Here is a 22,030-nt window from a genome sequence, read left to right as displayed (position 1 = left end):
CTTCATATTTTTTCATCCCTTTTCTACTCACTATTTGGTCAGCAGGGAATAATTTCTTCAATTACCACCATAACAGCAAAATACCTATTATCCTTAAATCCTAACCATCTGGGGTCCAGAGCCATACTTAAATTTCATTACACATTAATCCTGTTACTGATATGATATGTCTGTTACTGATAGAAATGTCTGAACAGGTGGCCACTGATATGGCCATTACTGATATGTAGCTAATGACCTCTGAAAAGGTCATTAGTAATAGAGAATCTAGGAGACCTGCCTGTACATGAAAGAGGTAGAAAAGATATTTTTTATTAGCATGTTCAAGGTAGTCAAGATATTAACAAACATTTTAATCCTCACAACAACCCTGTGAGGTAGGTAAGTCATTGTTTCGTGACAAACTAGTATTATTCCAAATAAAGTGCAATTTATAAAAGAATAAATCTGCATCAGGAATAATTTTGTTAATGATACCATTTATGTATATGCTAATATTTGTGTTTTTGTATACTTTGATTCATGCAGTTGATTCATGCAGTAAGGTGTCCCCAGAAAAGTTTACTATAAATCAAATCCTATTTAAATACATGTGGGAACAATTTAAATAAACTCTGGGGTGAATTTTTTTAATAAAATAGATCACTTTTTGAGCAAATACTATGAATATTCCTTTCTTACACAAAATAAAAAGGCATCCTCATCAACGTTGCACTCACATTTATTCATTCTTCAGTAAGTTATCTCAACATGGCACCAATGCAATGTAAGACTTAATTTATTGAATTAAACCTTAGCAATTTGGCATATGGCAGTGAACTGTGTTGCTGTGTAGAAATCTCCAAATACATTGCGCTCAATCTCAACCCAAAACCTAGGATGGACTAATTATTGAAAACACTAAAATAAATGATGATAGATTTCAAAAAGTATTGTCCCTTGAGAACATTACTTATTTTTTTCCTTTAAATTGCAAAAGGAAAAGAGATCTTAGGGTCTTTGAAAAGAAACATAATATTCTGATAACTATAAACTTCTGGTGATTTATATTACAAATCAAAGAAAGCCTCATGCTATCAATTTACTTATAAGGGAGCACACAGATGTTATCCCCAAAATTTACGTATTTTTTCCTCTGTGCCAATATGACTTACTAGGAAGAGAAATACAGTTGACCTTTGAACAACATGGGTTTGAACTGTGTGGGTCCACTTATACGTGTATTTTTTTCAATAAATACATACTACAGTACTACATGATCCGAGGTTGTTTGAATCCGAGGATGTGGAACCACAGATATGGAGGGATGACTGTAAAGTTACATGGGGATTTTTGACCGCGTGGGGGGTCAGGGCCCCAGCCCCTGAGTTGTTCAAGGGTCAACTGTATTCCCAGGCACCCATTTTCTCTTAAATCCACATTTAAAGTACATTTCCATTATTCATCCAACATTAGTAAACATACAGTTTGCCTAACATTTTTTTTATAATTGTCTTATCTGCAAAATAAACTTTTACTAGAGAACTCCTATTACATTTAATTTAAACATTTAGATTAGTTATATAATTTATCTGTAACAATAACTTTAAGTTTGGGAGCTTAGTTAAGTTAAAATCCACTGGTAGGTTTTTAATACTTTAACAAGTGGTTAAAGTAATTTACCATTACAAAGAAATAACTGAAGTCCAGAAAAACATTCTCACCAAAGTATTTTAAAAAACTGTTGCAGGAACATTAGGCAAGTCAACAGGTAAAATAGACTAAGCCATCTATAGGTTGTACATTCAAATCCATACTAGATCCAGTAGTGCACTTTGGATTATAGTGAGGTAGGGCAAATAAACACAGTCAGATACATTTTGAACTGTTAAATTTATATAAACTGAAAATTGACTTATACCCAGGTTTTATTTGGATATCCAAAAAGAAAAACTGAGAATTCAAATGATGAAGTATTTTCTTGGATTCAAAGACAGAACTGTAAAAAACCTTTGAGGTACATATACAAAGGCTACAAGATATATTTTATTTCAACATAAAATATGCTTGTATAAAAATAACCTGGGATATAGAAAAAAGAAATACAAACATTTTTGCATAGATTCTCTATATACCTGGGGCTAAACACTAGATAATACACCTCTGAAACTAATATAGCTGAACTATTTCCTTGGATACCAAGTATATACAAAATAAAAGCCCTTCATCTGGGGGAGCATGGGCAGGAGGGAAAACAATTTAATTTAGCATCAGTCTATATTTATTTCTCTGTTGCTCGAATATAAACTAATGATGACAAGAGGAGAAACTCTGGGGGTTTATTTAACAAAATTAAGTTCACATTTCTGAGGCCATCATAGTGCATCCAATGTCCATCAATTTGAAAAGCTGCAGAATAATGATGTTCCTCTTTGTTAAACAGTGTGGCACCTTCCAACAAATACCTGCAAATTAAATGACAAAGTGTAGCAGAAAATCACAATACTTTGTTCTTGAGAAAAAATTCCCTAAATTTTTAACTAATAAAAAACTGAGATTATTTGCATTCTATTCTCTGTAAAAGATATCCATCTGTAAAAATTATGTATTATAATTGGTAATTTGGAGAAAGATGTTTAAGAATTTTAAAAATTGATATAATTTAAGAATTTTTAAAAGCATATTTTAACAGTTTAACCCATAATCTGCATGGTTCTGTTATATAAAATACACACAAGAAAATTTTTAAGGCAAAAAGTTAAAAGAACACTGTATGTCCTAATTTGTATGCAGATATCTTAATCTAATGATGAGAGTAACATTTTATGTTTAAATGATGACCTCATACTATACACTACTTTGACTTGAAATACAAGTAATAGCCAACCAGAATTTACTGACTATTTACTATCTCTCAGGTACTAAACACTTCACATGTGCTATCTTATTAAATCCTCACAATAATGGCACCAGATAGATACTGTTATCTCTGTTCAATAGATAAGAAAACTGACGTGTAAACTGGTTGTTACTGGCTCAAGGTCACATAGCTTGTAAGGTAGGGCTATTCCATAGTGTATTCCATAGTCTAAGCACTTAACCACTATGCACTCTGCCAGCAATGACTCCCTGCAGTAGATTCTAACCTTATCCAGGCTACATAAATTTAGAGATAGCTATGACTTTTCCAACAATACGTATCTCCCTTAAGGGCTACTCAAAATCATGATAGAATAGCAGAAAAATATAGAAATAAATTTATTTTTTACTAGTTTTATAAAACAAACAAAAAAACACATACTTGTGATCAGATAAATCCAAGTAATAGGGTACATATGCCAGATCTTCAGATTTCCAATGCTGCATATTTAAGACAACAAAAGGGGGTGCCCCGTGGCAGAACACTCGCTGGGAAAATTCCCTTAAGCCACCACACCTAAAATTGAAAATAGGCATGAACTTTACTACACTTGGGACAAAGCTGCCTTTTATCACTCTGGGTTGCCTTTATTACATAATTTCATAGTAAGCATAATTATCTATTTTAGGTATGGGTATATATCAACAGTATGGCTATATTAATACCTTATATGCCTAATTCCCAGAGTTAATAAACTTTGAGATTCTCTATATAGGAAATGATACTTTTAAAACTCCAGGAAAGGCTAGCTGTGTTTATCTAAGCTTATAAAAACATGTATCTTTTAGACTGATAGAAAAGTTTTTATTTGTAAATACATTTTTCTTTCTCTAGGCTGGTTTCAAACGGGAATAATGGCAGAGAGGGAATAAGATGACTCTTATAGTCTTCTTTAGACTGGATGAAATTCCCTAATTGCTTCCTTTTGCCATTAGGATGAAGCAAATTCTGTTTTCTTAGTAGTATCAGGTATTAAGCATATGGATCAGAATAAAACAAACGCAATTATACAGTAAAATCTCGATTAACCGGAATGCTCAGGGCACAGTATTTTGGTTAAAAAAACACTGACTAAACTAAGTTACCAGAAAACCATTTTGTTTCAGTATTTGTTGCAAAAATACACTAGTTCACTTTTTGGACTTAAGTACAATTAACTGAAGGTATTTTATTCTTTCCTTTTGTGATTAATTAGGCCATAGGATCACCCTTCTAAATATTAATTCTTATTGCACAATGCTGTAGATATAAAGATTATTGAGACTGGGATGAATATGTTCTGCCCCTTTGTATTTCCTTTTCCTTTTCTTTTTTTTTTAACCACGTTGAACTTTTTGGTTGTCATTTACCTCTTTCTCCTAAATGAGGAGTGCAGAAAAAAATCCAGTTAATTGAGGGTCCCGATTAGCTGGGTTCCGGTTAACCAAGGTTTTATTGTACCTACTCAGCAGTAGGGAAAAAAAGAAAAGGCATTTGCTTTGTATTCATCAAGTAACTGTAGTATTATATTCTATATAGTGATATTGATAATGACAACACAGCATAAAATGGCATAGTAAACTAGAAGGTGTTAAGATTCCAAAACTATTAGGCTTTCTAAATACTTATGAGTTGCTATTTCATAAAATATTAACATCAAAGAACATACCAAAACAGGTTTCTTTATAAAAAACGTACAAATACTTTCATCTTAAATGTCTCTCATACACTCACCCACACTCTTCACACAGTTCAATTCTGGAACAGAATAACTCATCCACAGCCAGTCGTATCAAGTTTCCATGTGGAATTTCTTGGGGAGGACTACAACAATTGCATAATGCATGTAAGAACTGTTTCGATATTTTACATGTAAATACATTATTAGGATAACAAATTTTACAGGTCATTCATTATTAGCAAACCACATATCAAAGTATAACCTCTGTTATTCATCTTTGTATTTCTTATAGATAGTATAGAAACCAGTTGAACTTAATAAACATTAATGCATGAAGCTTTCAAGAAACATTAAATCTTTCTATAAACTGATCCTGAAACATGCAGTCGTTACTTTAAAAGTTTCCGAGAGGATTCAATAGAGTGGATTCTGGTCTTGACGAAGAAAGCAGGACCCAGAATTAGGAGAGTAGCTGCTTAGTTACCTGACTCAATGCAAGTTACAGCCATTGTTGGCCTCAGTTTCCTGATTTGTTAAAAAAATTTTTTTTCCTACATACTTCAGAGGTTGTTTTAAACATAGGATTAAAAAACAGGCAAAAGACTTAAAAAGTTATATAGAGTATAATGAAAAATATTTTATTGAGAATCATAAAATACTAGTATTAATATAGGATTGTAAATATTTCATTATAGTTTCAAAAGATATACACATAAAAAGATACTAGTTTTTTAAAAACAAGGCAAATTTCTGAAACACTTTTTTTAGTCCATTATGATTTAGAGTAACAATTTTTTCTCCTGATGGAGATTTCAAAACCAACATCATCATATCAGCAATACAGGAAAATGGACAAAGTGTATTTCAGAACAAGAGAGACATTAATTGGTAGACCCTAAAAAAAATAACGTATCTTCAGCTTTCCCTAAGTAGCATGATGTTATAATACAGTATTAAACTAAATATGCTATACAGAAAATGTGAATTTAATAAGTTCAGGTATGTGACATACATTCCCAAAAGGGAGCAAATCTATTAGGCTGTTTTTCTGGACCACAGGGCCAAGTAGGCTTTCTGACAACAATGTGTTTGGTTCTATTTTTCTGGACCACAGGGCCAAATAGACTTTCTGACAACAATGTGTTTGGGTCTGTTTTCCTGGACCACAGGGCCAAGTAGGCTTTCTGACAGCAATGTGTTTGGGTCTGTTTTTCTGTCCTGTTTTTTTTTTTTTTTCCACTGGCAATTATCCCTTTTCTTGTTCATGTCCCCTGGGGGCATTAATGTTTCCCAATACTCCACTAGGGCTTGCCAGTTTGGCCTTCCTCCCTATCATTTACCAGCTTGGAGGTCTATCTTCTCTCCGAAAGCCCAAAATACTCAGCAAGCTATCAGAACCTTTCCTAGCCAATGAAAAATTCCTCACATCCAGGTCCTCTTCAGGTATTAACATTCCAAGTTTGGGGTTCCTGTCTCTAATCATGCCCTGGCCATGACATGGAGTACTTTCAATCTTCCTGTTCAATCTTCCTAGCCTACCTGACAGAGATCCATTCAGAGTGAAACATCCCAATATAGTATTAAGTGTTGTTCAAGAGGTTAAATTTGTGACACAAGGAATTAGTTATCTTCACAGTCATATTAGTAAATTCTGAGCAAGAGGAAAACATTTTGCATACTGAATAGTTCATTACTTTGCAAGTGAAATAGTTATCAATTGGTTTTGTAAAGTAAATTCTGAGATGTTTGGATGTAATAGAAGAGTTACATTTTTGTCATGGGACCTAATAAAGAGTCTTGCGTTTGCGTGGTTGCTTTATGTGTAAGTTGTTACACAGGTCTGTACTTTAAGAAGTACTTTGACTATATCTATCTACCTACCTCCCTATCTCTATATATATCATTCATTATAAAAAAGTATACTATTTTTGCTAAAAGTGACAAAACAGACTTTAGAGCAACTTACTTTATATTAATTGTGCGCTGCTGATCTTCCTGCACTCGAGTTGGGCATCGCCAGTTGGAACAGTAACTCTCTTGTATGGTCGACATGAGATTTTCAAGATTTTTTGTAAAATTATCATGTTCATTCCCAAACAAATCAATTATTAATGAAGCTTTATGAACTTCAGATTTGTATTGCTGTTTTTCCATTTTGTCCCAAATCCAAAGTAGCTTCACAGTTGTAAAGCTGTAGGTGTCCATTAAATAAAGAAAACAGTCTATAAACTCTCTACCTAAATGAAGAGAGAGTTCCCTGGGGAAATTTTCATTTTCATTGAGAATAACATACAATAACATCAAGAATCCATCTATGGTGCAGGTATTTTTCAGTCTTATTTCAACATAGAGTGGTGTACAGGATACTGCTTTGCGGCCAGCTTTGATCGTAAAAACACCTCCCCAAGGAAGAACAGGCCTCCAAAATGAGCGATCTTGGTTATAGTTATTTTTAATTGATGCTTTGATCTCTTCAAACAGTGTCTTCATCCTGCATTTTAAAAGTTTAAGATAGTACTCGTAAATTTGACTTTATATTTTAAATGCATATGTTTAAATGAAAATAAAGGTATCTAAAGATTCAAATTAAATTTGGTTAGCTTGACCCCCAATGTAACAAAAAAATTTAAAACAAGCTATGAGCCATTTTTTGGCAACCTGCATGGTCTCTGGAAAGACCATTTAAGAAGCTGCAACCTTTTCTTGAGGTACGGAATGGTCATTTGATAGGACTTTATATTAATTATATTGCAGATTTTATCAGTCATAGAGGAAAACCCTGTAACAAAAAAATCCTAAATAAAAATAAAACTATTTAAAGATACAGTCTAAATTTGGTTGGGTGTATTCCTAATGTAAACCTCTTCCTCCCCTCAAAATACAAGCTGTACTTCATTTTCTTGATAATATGTGTGGTTCCACTTATGAAATTGATAATGGAATTCTTTGTTGGGCTACAGAATAATGACCAACTGGCTTTGAAAGACAACATATGAAGAGTAATTGTGAGAACTTAATTGAATAGTAGCACAGCTAAAACAAAAATCATTTCTATGCACTTTGGGATTTTTATTTGAAATTTAGGACCATGCTAGATATCCTATAATTTTAACTACAGAGGCCATGCTGGGAAGAGCTGATTCAGAACTTGATAATTATCTTGATTCCTCTCTGCATGTTTTGGGAATGAACGGAGGCGTCCTTCCTATTTAAACTGGTACCTATCTTTCCCCCAACCTTGAGGATAGCTAAGCACTTGGTTTTAACATCATTGACAGTATTCTAATAAACATGTTGGTGTCATATGTATGTTATCTAAAGCAAAATTGAAAAAAATTAAAGAATGAGGTCCTAATGAAACTGAATTGAAAAATTGCTTTACTTTATTTGGGACAAACGCATGTCTAAACTAAAAACATCACAGGGTTTTCCAATATGTTTCATCCTTCCGTTTTCATGAAAACTGGAAGCATCTGAGGAATAGGAACAGAGAAATTAGTGACTGAGGTCAGTGTCTTACTTTGATTGTCTTTTCAAGTGCCACATCCTCCCAAGCACAATAGGAATCCAACACTCAGTGTTGCAGACCTATGTGTCTTGTGTGAAAAATTAAGTTCAAACTGATTTTGTAACACTAGCAGACTAAAAATTCAATTTTACCACACACACAGAGTATTTTTGACTTAGGCAAGATACTGTGGACTCTAAAATATTCAACACTATATTTAGCCTGAAGTGTAGATGTTTATATATAGTTGCTAACATGTGGGCTCTAGTTAACCACTTAGGAATAAGAGGGAGTGGAAAATTTAGAGCCTAGGAAACACAAACTCAGTTTCTTCTAAATGAAGAAGAAATGCTTCAGAGCATATTTTAAAAAAATCACAAGGCATTTAAATACTTTAAAAATGAAAATAGCTTTTTTCATGGTTTGACTGATTTCTGTTACATTTTAAAGAACTCTGTAGCAAGGTCATAATTAAGAGCCCGAGTTCAAATTCCTAAATGTTGCACTGGAAAGGAACTGTAAATTTTTGCAGTATTTTTTGCCAAATTATCTTTTATACATGACCAAATGAGTAACTATAGCTCTGTAAAGCAAGTTACACTCTAAGAGAATTAAACTACAATTATATATATATATTAAAAAATATACACATACATAAAATGAAACTAATTTCTTTAGCCTTTTTCTGGGGGAAAAAAAGGAGGTAAGAGAGGATGCAAAGAATTAGAAGACAGTGTAGCTTCTGCTGTACCGTGGTGATTTGTTACAAAGTAAATTACCAAAAAAAAAAAAAAAAAAGCGGCTAAAAGAGATGGAAAAATGGCTGCAAAGAGCTTTACTTAAAATTGTCTTAAGTTCTGGCCACACCGTCAAAAACATCGTTTAGAAGCCCTGAAGAAGGTATTCTGCTGGCTTTTTTCCCCTGCCTCAACAGGCCCTCCAGTTTGAATAAATCTGGAAAACTCCCTGGACTTCTATTTCCTTAGCAAAATGACACATTTCTTCTGCAGTCGTTTCCAAGGGTGACAATCTGTACTCCACGCAGGTCGTGAGGACCAGACCATTTGCCCAAGGCATTGAGTGCCGGACGCCCTAACAGCTCGGGGGTCCCAAGGGTACCCTCCCGAGTCAGCGCCCCAAAATAATCTGGAAAACGGCGCTGAGCTCCCGCTCGAAGCAGCTCCAGGCTGGGCGCAAGGACTGGCTGGGCGCGCGGTGGGCGCTCACCTCCGCCCCCCGCACTCCGGCCACGCCCACCCCGCCCAGGGCCCGCAGCACCGGGGAAGGCCTGGCATTTAGGGCTGGCCGCGCACGGCGGGCGGGTTCCCGAATCTGGAGCCGGTGAAAGGGCTGGGCGTCCCCTGCCCGCCTCCAGGCAGTGGCCCGATGAGCGCCTGGGACTGCGGGTAATGGGCGGGAGGGCCGGGCCACGGAAGGCGTTCTCACACCGGCCAGTCTCCGTCCACCAGGAAGCCGACTTTTCGTACCTCCCCGGGGACCGAAAACCGCCGGTGCTCCCGCACCCGTCGCCGCCGCCGCTTGCTCATGGAGAGCCCGTGCCGCCGCCGCCTCATCTACTAGAACCTCCGGCAGTCTCGGCCTCCCCCGGCGTGAGCGCTGGGCCCCGGCACAGCCTCCATCGCACTCGCCGCGGCGGCAGCCACAGCAGCTCCAGCGCCCAGGCCCGATCCGACCGGACCCACGGAGCCAGGACCGCGGGACGCGTAGCTTCTTATTACGGAGGAAGATTCGGCCTGACCTCCGCCCCCCTCCCCCCAGCCCCCAGTCCCCAGTCCCCAATCCCCAGTCCCCAGTGCCCAGTCCCCAGCAGCCTGACGGTCTGCTGCGCAGGCGCGAAGACGCCCCTGCCAAAAGTGCGTGTGCTCGGTGTATATACAGCTTTCGTATTTGCCCAATGGACACCAGGATCAGGTGCATGGGGCGGGACCTCGCAGAGAGGGGCGGTGTTCCAGTGTTAGAAAGTGGGTGGGGCAGCCGGAAGTGGGCAGAGTTTGCACGGAGGCGGAACTTTGTTGGCAAACCTGCTTGGCTTCTTGAGGCTTGTATCGTTTTAGGACTTGACTTGATTTTGGTTTGCTTCTACGTCTCGTCTTTTCAAATTCTTAACTCAGAAGAGAAAAGCTTGTTTTCTCCGTAAGTTATAATTATTCAAGCATTTAAGTATATATTTAATAAAAAGTTGAGTTAGTGTGTTAAATGCTATTTTTAGTGTTCAAGTTAATAATTGGCCAGTCTGCTGTAATTTATAATGGAAGTTAATAACAGTTAAAGAAATTAGATGGCTTTGGCCCCATTATAGAGATGAAAAAAAATTGAGTTTTGGAGGTGATAAAGTCCCACACATTTTGACAGCTGGATATTGAAGCTAGAGCCTCTTAATGCTACAGTCTGTGGACACAACCACTTTTCCTGTTCTGTGGGTCCTAGTTCTTGTATCCGCCCTTAAAGAGTCAAAGCCCGGAGAACACAGGCCATCCTGGAAAACTATCTCCACTTGCAATTAGAAATGGGGATGCTGTTGAGATACTCCCCATCCTGCCGTGCAACAAAAAATGATTGTCTGGAAAGTGAAGCTCAACCTCCAGAATACACAATGCACAGAGCTCAAGGCCAGCCCAAGACATCAGTGTGGTACCCAGTCACAGCAGAGTCTTGGACACCTTCTTGACTAATTTAATGGCCAGCCAGGGCAATGGCAGGGACCTTCCTCTTGGACCTCTCTTGAGGAGTCTAGTGATAGAGGGATGAATCTTCTGGGAGAGAAGCTTGACTCACTCAAGATAATTACTGCCAGTGGAGTTGGGAAGAAATGGACACCTCTCAGAGCAGAGAGGGAACAAAGAGGCTCTGCCCAAAAAGGAAGAATTAATAAATCTGGCAAAATCTGCTCTTTTTAGCTTCCTGGCTTTTCTTATTTCTTATGGCATTTCACAGGTGAGAAAACTGAGGTGCTGATGCATTAAATAACGAGTGTGTCTGTATTGGAATTCACATACAAAACATTCACTCTCAATATTAAAATTATCTTGCAAGGAGAAAGCCCTTTACAAATGTTCGTAAGTGTGGATTATATGTTTAATTGACAATCTCTCACAAGACACAGAATTCATTTTATACTGATTGGGTCATTTTCTAACAGAAAACAGACCCAATAATGACGGTTGTCACCATTTCTGGAGAATATCAGGGAGATGGCTCCTTAAACTGTGCTGAAGCTCAGCTAGGCAGAGGAAGCATGAATTCCTGGCATACTTGGATAATTCACAAAATTCACTGAGACTTTTAACCAAGATTTCCATTCTGCATCCTTTCTGCTCCTTTCAAAATCTGACGGCTGAGCTGAAGGTATTTTTAGCTTAATTGAGATATAGTTGACATAATATATGGAGCATATTTAAAGAGTATAAATTGGCAAGTTTTTATATATGTATACCCCCTTGAAAACATCACTATATTCAAGTGAATAAATCCATCATCCTCAAGTTTCCTCACGCGCCTTTGTAATTTCTTTCTCTTATCCCTCCATGCCTCCCACACCTAAGCAGCCACTATTTTACTTTTTGTCATTATAGATTCATTTGTCTTTTCTAAAGTTTTACATAAATAGAATCAGACAGTATGTATTACATTTTTTCTGGTCTGGTTTCTTTTACTTAGTGTCATTATCTTGACGTTCATCCATGTTGTTTTGTGTACCAGTAGTTCATTCCTTTTTATTGATGAGTATATTCCATTATATGGATGCACTGCAGTTTGTCATCTGTTGATGGACATTTGGGTTGTGTCTAGTTTGGGGCTATTACCATTAATGTTGCCATGAACATTTGTGTACAAGTCTTTGTATGGACATATATTTCTTTTTTCTCTTGGATAAAAATCTAGAAGTGGAATGGTTGAATCATAGGTAGATGTATGTTTAACTTTTTAAGAAACTGCTAAATTTTTTCCCAGAGTGGTTGTACCATTTTACAATACATTCCCATCAGGAGTATATTTGAGTTCCATTTCCTCCATAAAATAAAATGTTTATAAAATGTCCTCATGGACACTTGGTGTAGTCAGCCGTTTGTAATTTGAGCCATTCTAATAGATGTATAATGTTATCTTGTGGTTTAAATTTATATTTTCCTAATGACTAATGATGTTGAGCATCTTTTTATGTGCTTATTTGCCATCTGCATATCTTTTTTGGTGAAGTGGCTGCTCAGATCTTTGTTACATTTTTTAAAAATTGGGTTGTTTGTTTTTGTAAATTTTCAGAGTTCTTTATATATTCTGGATACATGTATCCAGATACATGCTTCGCAAAGGTCTTCTCCCAGTATGTGGCTTGTCTTTTCATTTTCTTAATAGTGTATTTTTAAGAGCAGAAGCTTTAAATTTTAGTAAAGTCCAATTTATTCTTTTATGAATTATGCTTTTAGTGTCATTTCTAAGAAATCTTTGCCTAACCTAACTCAAAAAGGCCATTTCCTATGTTTTCTTCTAGAAGTTTTACAGTTAGGCTGTATGTTTAGGTCTATGATGCATTTTGAGTTAAGTTTTATTTATGGTATGAGGCATTTTGGTTCGTATTTGTTACATATGGATAACCAATTGTTCCAGCAATATTTGTTGAAAAGGCTATTCTTTTTCCACTGTGTTGCCTTTGTGCTTTGACAAAAATCAGTTGTCCAATATCATTTTATAAACATTTTGTGTTTTATTTGTTCATCATCAACTATGTATAGATCACAGTGTGCTAGCACTGGAGTTATGTATCAGTACGTACTGTCCATAGAATAGAGACTAAATATTGCTAACTTAAATAAAATGAGAAATTTATTGGAAGAATGTGAGGTATAATAGGATTTTTTAAAAAGCTAAGCAATTATCAGGTCTCAGCTACCTTGATTCACCCAAAGGGAGGTAGTTCCCCAAAGGACAATGAGACTCTATATTATAGAAGAAGAGGTCCTGGGCAGATGTCTCCTGTAGCAGTGCTTCCCAACTTTTTTTACATCCACACATGATAAATGATCAGAATTGGGCAGTGTGCAAGGATAAACTGATGGAGATTAGGAGGTGTCTATATGGGATGTAGTGAAAAAAATCCATTATTTTTCTTTATATTATGTAATTGTAAGTAAAAGGCAAAGTGTTAGGGAGATATGAAATATTGAATTTATATAAAACATCGCAATAAAATCTAAAAATTTGATGAGAAACTTGAGCCTGTTTCCATGATATGATTTTTATTTCAAACCTAAGTATAATATATGTATGGAAAAGTGTATACAGTTGTCCCTTGGTATCCATGGGGGATTGGTTCCAGGCCCTCCTCCATCCCTGGGGACACCAAGATCGTTGCATGCTCAAGTTTCTTAAATAAAATGGAGTAGTCTTTGCATATAACCTATGCACATCCTCCTACATACTTTAAGTCATGTCTAGGTTACGTATAATACCTAATACAATTTAAATCTATGTAAATAGTTGCCAATGTGCAACAAACTCATGTTTTCTTCTTGGAACTTTCTGGAACTTAAAAAAAATATTTTTCATCTGCAGTTGACTGGATCTGCAGATGTGGAACCCATGCATATGGAGGACCGACTACATCATAATTATGCAGCTTAATGAATTTTCACAAAGTAAGCATACTGGTTGTATGTTCTAGTTACATATACTTGCAGAACTAATCACCCCTAACTTTAGTGGCCTAAAATAACATTTATTTTGCTTATGAATTTGCAGTTCGGTCAGGGCTTGGCTGGGATAATTGGAAGGCTGGGGGCTGGAATCATCAGAAGTTTCCTTCATTTACATGTTTGGCTGTTGATGCTACCTGTTGACTGCAAACTTAGCTATGTATGTGACTAGAATACCTCCACAAGGCCTTTACATGTGACTCCTTGACTTTCGCAAAGCATGGTGACTGGGTACCAAGGGTGAATGACCCAAGAAAGAGAGCCAGGTGGAAATTCTAGTGCCTTTTCTAACCTAGCATTGGAAGTCATATGTTGTCAGTTCCAATGCATTCTGTTTGCTAGAGGTGAGTCACTAAGACCAGCCACATTAAAAGAGAGGGAATTGGTCTTCATTTTCTGATGGAAGGAGTGTCAAAGGATCTATGGAGATGTTTTTAAACCACCATACATATCTAAACAGCTCCCTGATCAAGAAACAGAACATTACCAGTGACCCAAACTCGCATTCCTGTCATTACCTGCTGTCCCATGAGTTACCACTCTTTTGATTTTTAAGAGCATAGATTGGTTGTTGCCTGTTTTTGTACATTATATAAATGGAATACTACAATATGTACTTTTCAGGTTTAGCTTTTTTCTCTCGACATTGTGAGATTCATTCATGTTGTTCCATGTACATTATTCTTATTACTGTTAAGTATTCTATTTTGTAAATAGCACATAATTTTTTGTCCAATTTAAAAATGTCATTTTAGTTTACCCACATATTTACCATTTCTGGTGCCTTTCATTCTTTTGTATAGATCTAAGTTTCCATCTGGTATCATTTCACTTCAGCCTGAAGAACTTCCTTTAATGTTTTCTGTAGTACAGATTTGTTATGTTGGTTTTTAAAAATGGCTGTACATTCTTGGACACTTTTTCCACTGAGACATTGGGTCTCTGTCTCCTCCTCTTGAATCTGGGTAGACTAGGGGTTTATTTGACCTATACAGCACAGCAGAAATGAAACTCTATGACTTCGGAGGCTAGGTCATGAAAGACCATGAGGTTTCTGTCTTATTTACTTGGATACTTGCTCTCAGAGACTTGAACCACCATATGAGAAGCCCACCATGCTGGAGAGACCATGTTCTGGTCAACAAAGCCAGCCAAGCCTAGCAGTCTAGTTATCCCTGCCATGGTGCCAGATATGTGAGTGAAGCTGTCTTGATCCCTCCAAGCCTCACATTGGCCAGGTGAATACCACTGAGTAACTTCCTTTGGTAATAGGGGTGGGGTGGGCATGAAACCGTTAGTGCTTGACCATAAGCACGAGACCCTGAGAGCGGCAGTTAGAGGTCCCGCTCTGCCAACAATCAGCTCTCAGTGGTCTGCGTAGCAGAGAGTGTGGTGAGAGGGAGATGGCGGCCTTCTCCCCGGGGCCCTCCAGGCGGGGGGGGTGAGCTGGGGACCCAGGGACAGGCTGAAGCCTGTGTCCCGCAGAGCTCCAGAGCCCTCACCACAGTCACCCACTGGTTGGGCCCAGACCTTGAAGCAGCAGTGAACCTCTCCCCTATCCCCACTTCTGTGACCTAACGGCGGCAGCTGTCTCCATGGGTGTATATGGACCCTGCTATTTAAGGTAACAGCTTTACCCAGCTTCAGTCTCTCCATGCAAATTTCAAAAATTGGTCCAGCTTAGATCAGTTATCTACCCCTAGAAGGTGGCCAAATGTCAGGGTTAAGTTGCAAGGACATTGCACATCATTACTTCAGGTCCACCTCTGTGGTTGGGGCTATTCTCCAAGAGGAGCAATTGTTGTGACCTGGGAATTCACCTGATTGGTATTCGTATTTGTATTCCTATTGATCCTAAATAAATACTTCTCTCCAGTTTAAATGAAAAGCCTGAGGGCTGGCTGAGTCCTGGGCACCTGGCTCCCTCAGTGATGATGGCTGGGTAGGGTCTGGGGACCTGGCCCTGAGGGCACCACCAGCTGAGATCTGCCTCTTCAGCCTGGCTTGGGCACTGGCAGGAGGACCCTGACTGGGTGCTGGACGAATGCTCCTGGGCAAGGTAACCAGCCTGCACAGGGTCCCTCTCTTAGCCAGGGCCTGGACCTTGGAGGGAGAAAGTTGAGCCTTGGGATCTTGCCCTTTCTTGTCAGAACAGAGAATAACATTTCTTTGTTAGAGGTTTACAGGAACATTGTGACCTGACCCTAACCTGACCTCAAAAACAAAGGATCTGACACCAAGAAGTTTGCAACAACTAACCACACCCCTCCCTTCCCTTTCCTATAAAAGAGCTTTGCTGAAAGCTTTTGGGGAATTTGGGGTTTTTAAGACATGAGCCAGCTGTCTCATTGCATGACCCTGCAATAAACCTTTCTCTGCTCCAAACTCTGACGTTTTGGTATTGTTCGGCCTCACTCTGCGTCACTGGGCACACAGACTTGCGTTCAATAACACGTTGATGGCACAAAGAATAGAATGAGTACCTAGCTAAAACCTGTGTAAATTCCTGATTTTCTTGATTGTGAGTTGTAATAAAATCATTGTTTTTTCATATATTTTTGGAATAGTTATACAGCATTACATAAGTGGAACAAGATTGGGGGTAACAAAAACCTAAAACATGTGGCATTGACTTTGGGACAGTATGTCAGGCAGAAGTTGAAAGGGCTTCAAGAAGACTGTTAGTGGAATCCTGATAGGCATCGAGGAGGGTGTCAATAAGGACTTAAAGGAAAATAAGAAAAATGTCATTGGAAGCTCTAGGAAAGGAGGCTCTTGTTATGTCATGGCAGATGGTTTAGCAAATGTGATAACGTGGAGAATTAGAAAATATATTTAATGAACTGATGGATCTGGCCTAAGAGGTATCCAGGCAGAATGTTCAAGGTGTCAACTGTTTTTTGTTTATCTGTGTTTAAACTATGCATCATAATGTATGGGTAGACAAAGCTGTTAACTTACATATCAGTTTGATTCTTTGGAAGCTTTTTTTTTTTAAGTTCAATTTTGAGATAATTCTACATTTATATGCACTTGTAAGAAATAGCACAGAGAGCTCTTATGTACCCTTCAGCTACTTTACCCTAATGGTAACATCTTGCACAACTATAGTACAATATTACAACCTGGAAATTTATATCGATAACAACCCAGTGACCTTATTCAGATTTCATCAGTTTTACATGCACTTATATGTGTGGGTGTGTGTGTACATTTAGTTCCATGCAATTTTATCACATGTGTAGATTCGTGTGACTACCAACACAATCAAGATACACAACAGTTCCATCACAAGAATCTCTTGTGATATTCTTTAACCCCCACAGTGGGTTTTTCACTCAGCATATTTCTCTTGAGATTTATCCAAGTTGTTGTGTGTATCAATAGTTCATTCCTTTTTATTACTAAATAGTATTCCATGTTATGGTTATACTACAGGTTAACCATACATGTGTTGAAGGACATTTGAGTTTTTTTACATGTTTTGGTAATTATGAATAAAGCTGCTATGAACATTTGTGTATGGGTTTTTTTTTATATGATCCAATTTTTAAAAATTTAATTAATTAATTTTTGGCTGTGTTGGGTCTTCGTTTCTGTGCGTGGGCTTTCTCTAGTTGCGGTTAGCGGGGTCCACTCTTCATTGTGGTGCGCGGGTCTCTCACTGTCGTGGCCTCTCTTGTTGCGGAGCACAAGCTCCAGACGCGCAGGCTCAGTAGTTGTGGCTCACGGGTGTAGTTGCTCCGCAGCATGTGGGATCTTCCCAAACCAGGGCTCTAACCCGTGTCCCCTGCATTGGCAGGCAGATTCTCAACCACTGCACCACCAGGGAAGCCCCTGTGTATGGGTTTTTGTGTGTACATAGTTTTCATTTCTCTGAGCTAATTACCTAAGAGTGCAACTGCTGGGTCATTGGTAACTTCATGTATAGTTTTGTAAGAAACTGTCATACTTTTTCTTCTAGAGTGGTTGTACCATTTTACAATCCCACAAGCAATGTATGAGCGATCCAGTTTCTCCAAATTCTCATCAGCATTTGGTGTTATAACTATACATTTTATTTTAGCCATTCTCGTAAATGTATAGTACCATCTCAATGTGGTTTTCATTTGTGTTTCCCTAATGGCCAGTGATATTGAACATCTTTTCATGTACTTATTTGCCATCTGTATATCCTCTTCAGTAAAACGTCTGTTCATGTCTGTTCCACATTTTCTAATTGGATTGTTTGTTGTCTTTTTTTTTTTTTTTTTTACTGTTTTTGAGAGCTCTTTGTATATTCTAGATTCAAACCTTTGTAGGATTTGTGGTTGAAAAATATTTTCTGCCACTCTTTATCTTGTCATTTCATCCTTTTAACAGGGTTTTTCTCAGGGCAAAAGTTTTAAATTTTGATGTGGCCCAATTTATCAATTTTTTATGTTACAAATTATGCTTTTGTTATCAAGTCTAAGAACTCTTTGCCTAGCCTTACCGCCCAAAGATTTTTCCTATGTTTTTCCCAAACTTTTAAATAATTCTGTATTTTATATTTAAGTCCAAAATCCATTTTAAATTAATTTTTGTATTACATGTGAGTTTTAAGTCAAGGTTCATCTTTTTGTGTCTACATGTCCAATTGTTCTGGCACCATTTATTGAAAAAAGGCTATTCTTTCTCCACTGAAATGCCTTTGTAACTGTCAAAAATCAGTTGGGGATAACTGTGTGGGTCCATTTCTGGGTTCTCTATTCTGTTCTGTTGATTTATATGTCTATCCCTCTGCCAATACCACACTGTCTTGATTAGTATAGCTATGTAGTGATACAGCTGTATGGCATGCAAAAAAAGTTAATAGACCTGTCACTGCTGTCCTTAGAAAGATCTTCTTCCAAGGTTGGCCCTTGGCTAGCATCTGGAAATTAGGATTTCAGGAGGACTTTCCTAACTGATAATGACCACCCTAACTGATAAGGGTAGCTCATTGTGCCTAAACTGTGTAAACAATGATGGTTTATGCTGAACACCTGCTTTCCTTCTGTGACTCTGGAATTTTGGATTGTGCTAGGCAGAGTGTGCTCTGTGACTAGTCCCCATTAAAAACCTTGGCACTGAGTCTCTAATGAGATTTTCTGGTAGACAATATTTCACATGTGTTATCATAACTTGTTACTGGAAAAATTAAGCAAGTCCTGTGACTCTAGTGGGAGAGGACTCTTGGAAACTTGTGCCTGGTTTCCTCCAAACTTTACGCCATGCACCTTTTTCCTTTGCTAATTTTGCTTTATATCTTTATGCTGTAATAAATCATAGCCATGAGTATGATTATGCTGAATCCTGTGAGTCCTCCTGGCAAATCATCGAACCTGGAGGTGGTCTTGGGGAGTCAACACAGTAAGCCTTAAAACTGGATAGAGTGATTCCTCCCACTTTATTCTTCCTTTTCCAAAAAAATTTTTTAGCTATTTTAAGTACTGTGCTTTTCTGTATAAATTTTAGAATAACTTGTCTATGTCTACCAAAAAAATTCATGGATTTTGATAGGAATTGCATTAAACCTATCCATCAGTTGGGGAGAATTGACATCTTTACTATATTTAATCTTCCAGTCCATGAACACAGTATGGTTCCTATGTATTTAGGTCTCCTTTAGTTTCTTTTTTTTTTTTGCGGTACACGGGCCTCTCACCGCTGTGGCCTCTCCTGCCACGGAGCACAGGCTCCGGACGCGCAGGCCCAGCGGCCACGGCCCACGGGCCCAGCCGCTCTGTGGCACGTGGGATCTTCCCGGACCGGGACACGAACCGGTGTCCCCTGCATTGGCAGGCGGACCCTCAACCACTGCGCCACCAGGTAAGACCCTCCTTTAGTTTCTTTTATCAGCATTTTGTAATTTTCAGGATACTGATTCAGTACACATTTTGTTAGATTTACACTTAAGTAATTGGTTTTCTTTGAAGCAATTGTAAATGGTAGTATTTAAATTTCAGTAAAAACAAGTATGAAGCTTGTTTTTAAGTATTATTAAGGTGGTATAAAGTGGCCTTTTAGGACTAGATTAGCCCTACTCTAAAAGTGTATTTTTATGAGGTCTCTAATGAATGCTGCAGGATTTTTAGTAAGGTCTCTCCACTCTGGAGGTCAGACTCGAATGGCTCCCAGACTTACGTGAACTCTAGTAGTTGTTCAGTTCACAGCAGCCTGGTTGTTATACTTTTTCCAGTAGTGGTTCTTTGTGCAGCTTTGTAGATTCTCTCTGTGTGTGTGAGTATACCTTAATACTTGGCAAAAATCTCAAGGGGACCCAGTGTAGATTTCTGGATCTCTTTCTCTGGCCAGCTCCCTTCTTTCTGGTACTTTGCCTTACAACTTCCAGCAACGTTGTCAATTATACCTAGTAAAACTGGAAAAAAGATAACATTAATAGTCAGATATCATCTCCATTGATTTCTTATTTATTTATTTATTTATTTATTTTTGGCTGTGTTGGGTCTTTGTTGTTGCGCGCGGACTTTACATGCGGCGAGCCGGGGCTACTCTTCATTGTGGTGCGCGGGCTTCTCATAGCGGTGGCTTCTCTTGTTGAGGAGCACGGGTTCTAGGTACACGGGCTTCAGTAGTTGTGGCTCGCGGGCTCTAGAGCGCAGGCTCAATAGTTGCGGTGCACGGGCTTAGTTGCTCCGCGGCATGTGGGATCTTCCCAGACCAGGGCTGGAACCCGTGTCCCCTGCTTTGGCAGGTGGATTCTTAACCACTGCGACACCAGGGAAGTCCTCCATTGATTTTTTTATACCCTCCTCCCTACCCTCCCTACCCTGATGAGATCCCTGTACTTAATTTGTTTTATTGAGGTATAATTGACATAACATCATATTATTTTCAGGTATACAACATAATGACTCGGTATTTATATATATTGCAAAATGATCACCACGATAGTCTAGTTAACATCCATCACTATACACAGTTAAAGATTTTTTCCCTCTCTACTTAATTTTTCAAGAGTGTAAGCAGAACTGGAAATACCTTCTTGTCAGTCTTCAATCCTAGAAGAGATTGACTGAAGGAGTATAATCATGGTCAAGCTATAGAAATTACCTGATTACTGCTTGGTCCCTCTGTGGTGATCTGTATCCTGATTTTATACCCAAGTGATGTTACATCCCAGTGATGTTATATGATCACTAGTTTTCCTTTTTATTTGAAGTCCTTAGAGGGGTCTTCCTTTAGGACATGATAATATGAAACAGCAAAAATGCAAAGATTCTCACAACTGCTCAGGATATAAAGACTGTAGAACATCTGTCCCTTAACATAAAATATAAATTATCCTGTGGAAATGACTGGCCTAAACTTTGCTGAACCATGCTGTCATAGTGCCAGTTTTAAATGAGTATATTCAGATGTAAAAGAATCATTACGACATTGCAAATGGCCAAAAAGTGCCCTGCCTGTCCCACCACACTGCCTCACAGGATTGTCCAAGGGGCTCCTGGCCAGAGGTTTCTTATATCACCAACTTGAAACTGAGCCTTGATGTCATTGTTTTAAAAAGATGCTTTTTCTTTGCACTTGGTAAAATATATTGGTTTACCAATTTGTACTGGTACAGATGTAAAAGGATGGAGATGTAAAGAGATGTAGGAACATGGCTTGGCCTTGCTGTGTGCCATTTAATACAGAAATTTGCATTAGATGTCCATGACTACCCACTCTGGTTCTTATGCTGGTTTCATGATAGAGGACTAAAGGAGCATTAAACCTGTATATATATACCCCCCACATTTGTGATTATAATACTCCTCCCAGTAATGATTTCTATCAGTAGAATTAAGAAAAATTGATAAATGCTATAAAAGTGTTTTTAAAATATTCTACTGATTTTTCTATTGGGAGAAACAGAGTTTAATTGTGGTCAGTGTGGGGAAACCTACCTGTTTCCTTTATAGGATTCTAGACTGAAAGATCCATGCAATTCAAATAGGAGAAAGCCAATTTAGAATTTGATGTTTGATTTTTTTGTAATAGAATAGATTAGTGGTTGTCCATACTGGCTAGGCTTCAGAATTATCTGTGGAGTTAAAAAGAAAAATACAGATGTGAGGATTACACCCCTAAAGATGCTGAAATAGTAGTTTTTAGGGGCCTAAAAATAGTAGGTTGGGGCCTAAAAATCTGTATTTTAAAAAAGCTTTTTAGGTAACAGCTGTGTTTCCTGGTTTGATAATGACACAGAGATGGAATGTACATATTAATTAGTAAGAAGAGTTAGC

The 22,030-nt window shown here is 38.0% G+C and overlaps 2 protein-coding genes across 6 annotated transcripts in view; one reads left to right on the top strand and one right to left on the bottom strand.

The window, feature by feature from the left end:
- Nucleotides 1-283: 283 nt before the first annotated feature.
- On the bottom strand, nucleotides 284-9,876 carry DORIP1 (dopamine receptor interacting protein 1). Of its 5 annotated transcripts, none has more exons than XM_089907651.1 (5): nucleotides 6,853-9,876; nucleotides 6,526-6,750; nucleotides 4,613-4,702; nucleotides 3,281-3,415; nucleotides 284-2,444 (listed from the first exon to the last, which is right to left on the bottom strand). In XM_089907651.1, exons 1-5 carry the CDS (start codon nucleotides 7,047-7,049, stop codon nucleotides 2,261-2,263), a joined length of 831 nt encoding a protein of 276 aa, XP_089763777.1. In that variant the 5' UTR covers nucleotides 7,050-9,876; the 3' UTR covers nucleotides 284-2,260. The 5 variants fall into 5 exon arrangements, with proteins under 5 accessions (XP_089763777.1, XP_089763776.1, XP_022426373.1 ...); XM_089907650.1 differs by having other exon boundaries at nucleotides 6,526-8,032; nucleotides 9,555-9,872; XM_022570665.2 differs by having other exon boundaries at nucleotides 6,526-7,050; nucleotides 9,555-9,872.
- LOC149750283 (uncharacterized) overlaps nucleotides 9,267-22,030 on the top strand; it is a 105,288-nt gene continuing 92,524 nt past the window's right edge. Inside the window, exons 1-2 of the mRNA XM_089907653.1 lie at nucleotides 9,267-9,941; nucleotides 13,639-13,721. Coding sequence (XP_089763779.1) covers nucleotides 9,477-9,941; nucleotides 13,639-13,707 — 534 coding nt within the window. The 5' untranslated portion in view covers nucleotides 9,267-9,476 and the 3' untranslated portion in view covers nucleotides 13,708-13,721. The remainder of the gene's footprint in view (nucleotides 9,942-13,638; nucleotides 13,722-22,030) is intronic.

This window comes from Delphinapterus leucas, chromosome 2 (assembly GCF_059928025.1).
Source record: "Delphinapterus leucas isolate spDelLeu-1000000601 "Yukka" chromosome 2, BTC_Dleu_Yukka2, whole genome shotgun sequence".
Taxonomy (NCBI): domain Eukaryota; kingdom Metazoa; phylum Chordata; class Mammalia; order Artiodactyla; family Monodontidae; genus Delphinapterus; species Delphinapterus leucas.
Note: the sequence above shows the minus strand (reverse complement) of the source record. Positions and strands in the feature narration are given on the sequence as shown.

Coding starts and splice junctions, on each gene's coding strand:
- DORIP1 (XM_089907649.1), bottom strand. CDS start 7,049: ATGAAGACACTGTTTGAAGAGATCAAAGCATCAATTAAAAATAACTAT. Junction 3,416..4,612: donor GAACTGTGTGAAGAGTGTGG/GTGAGTGTATGA, acceptor TTTCAATTTTAG/GTGTGGTGGCTTAAGGGAAT. Junction 2,445..3,280: donor TTGGATTTATCTGATCACAA/GTATGTGTTTTT, acceptor TTTAATTTGCAG/GTATTTGTTGGAAGGTGCCA.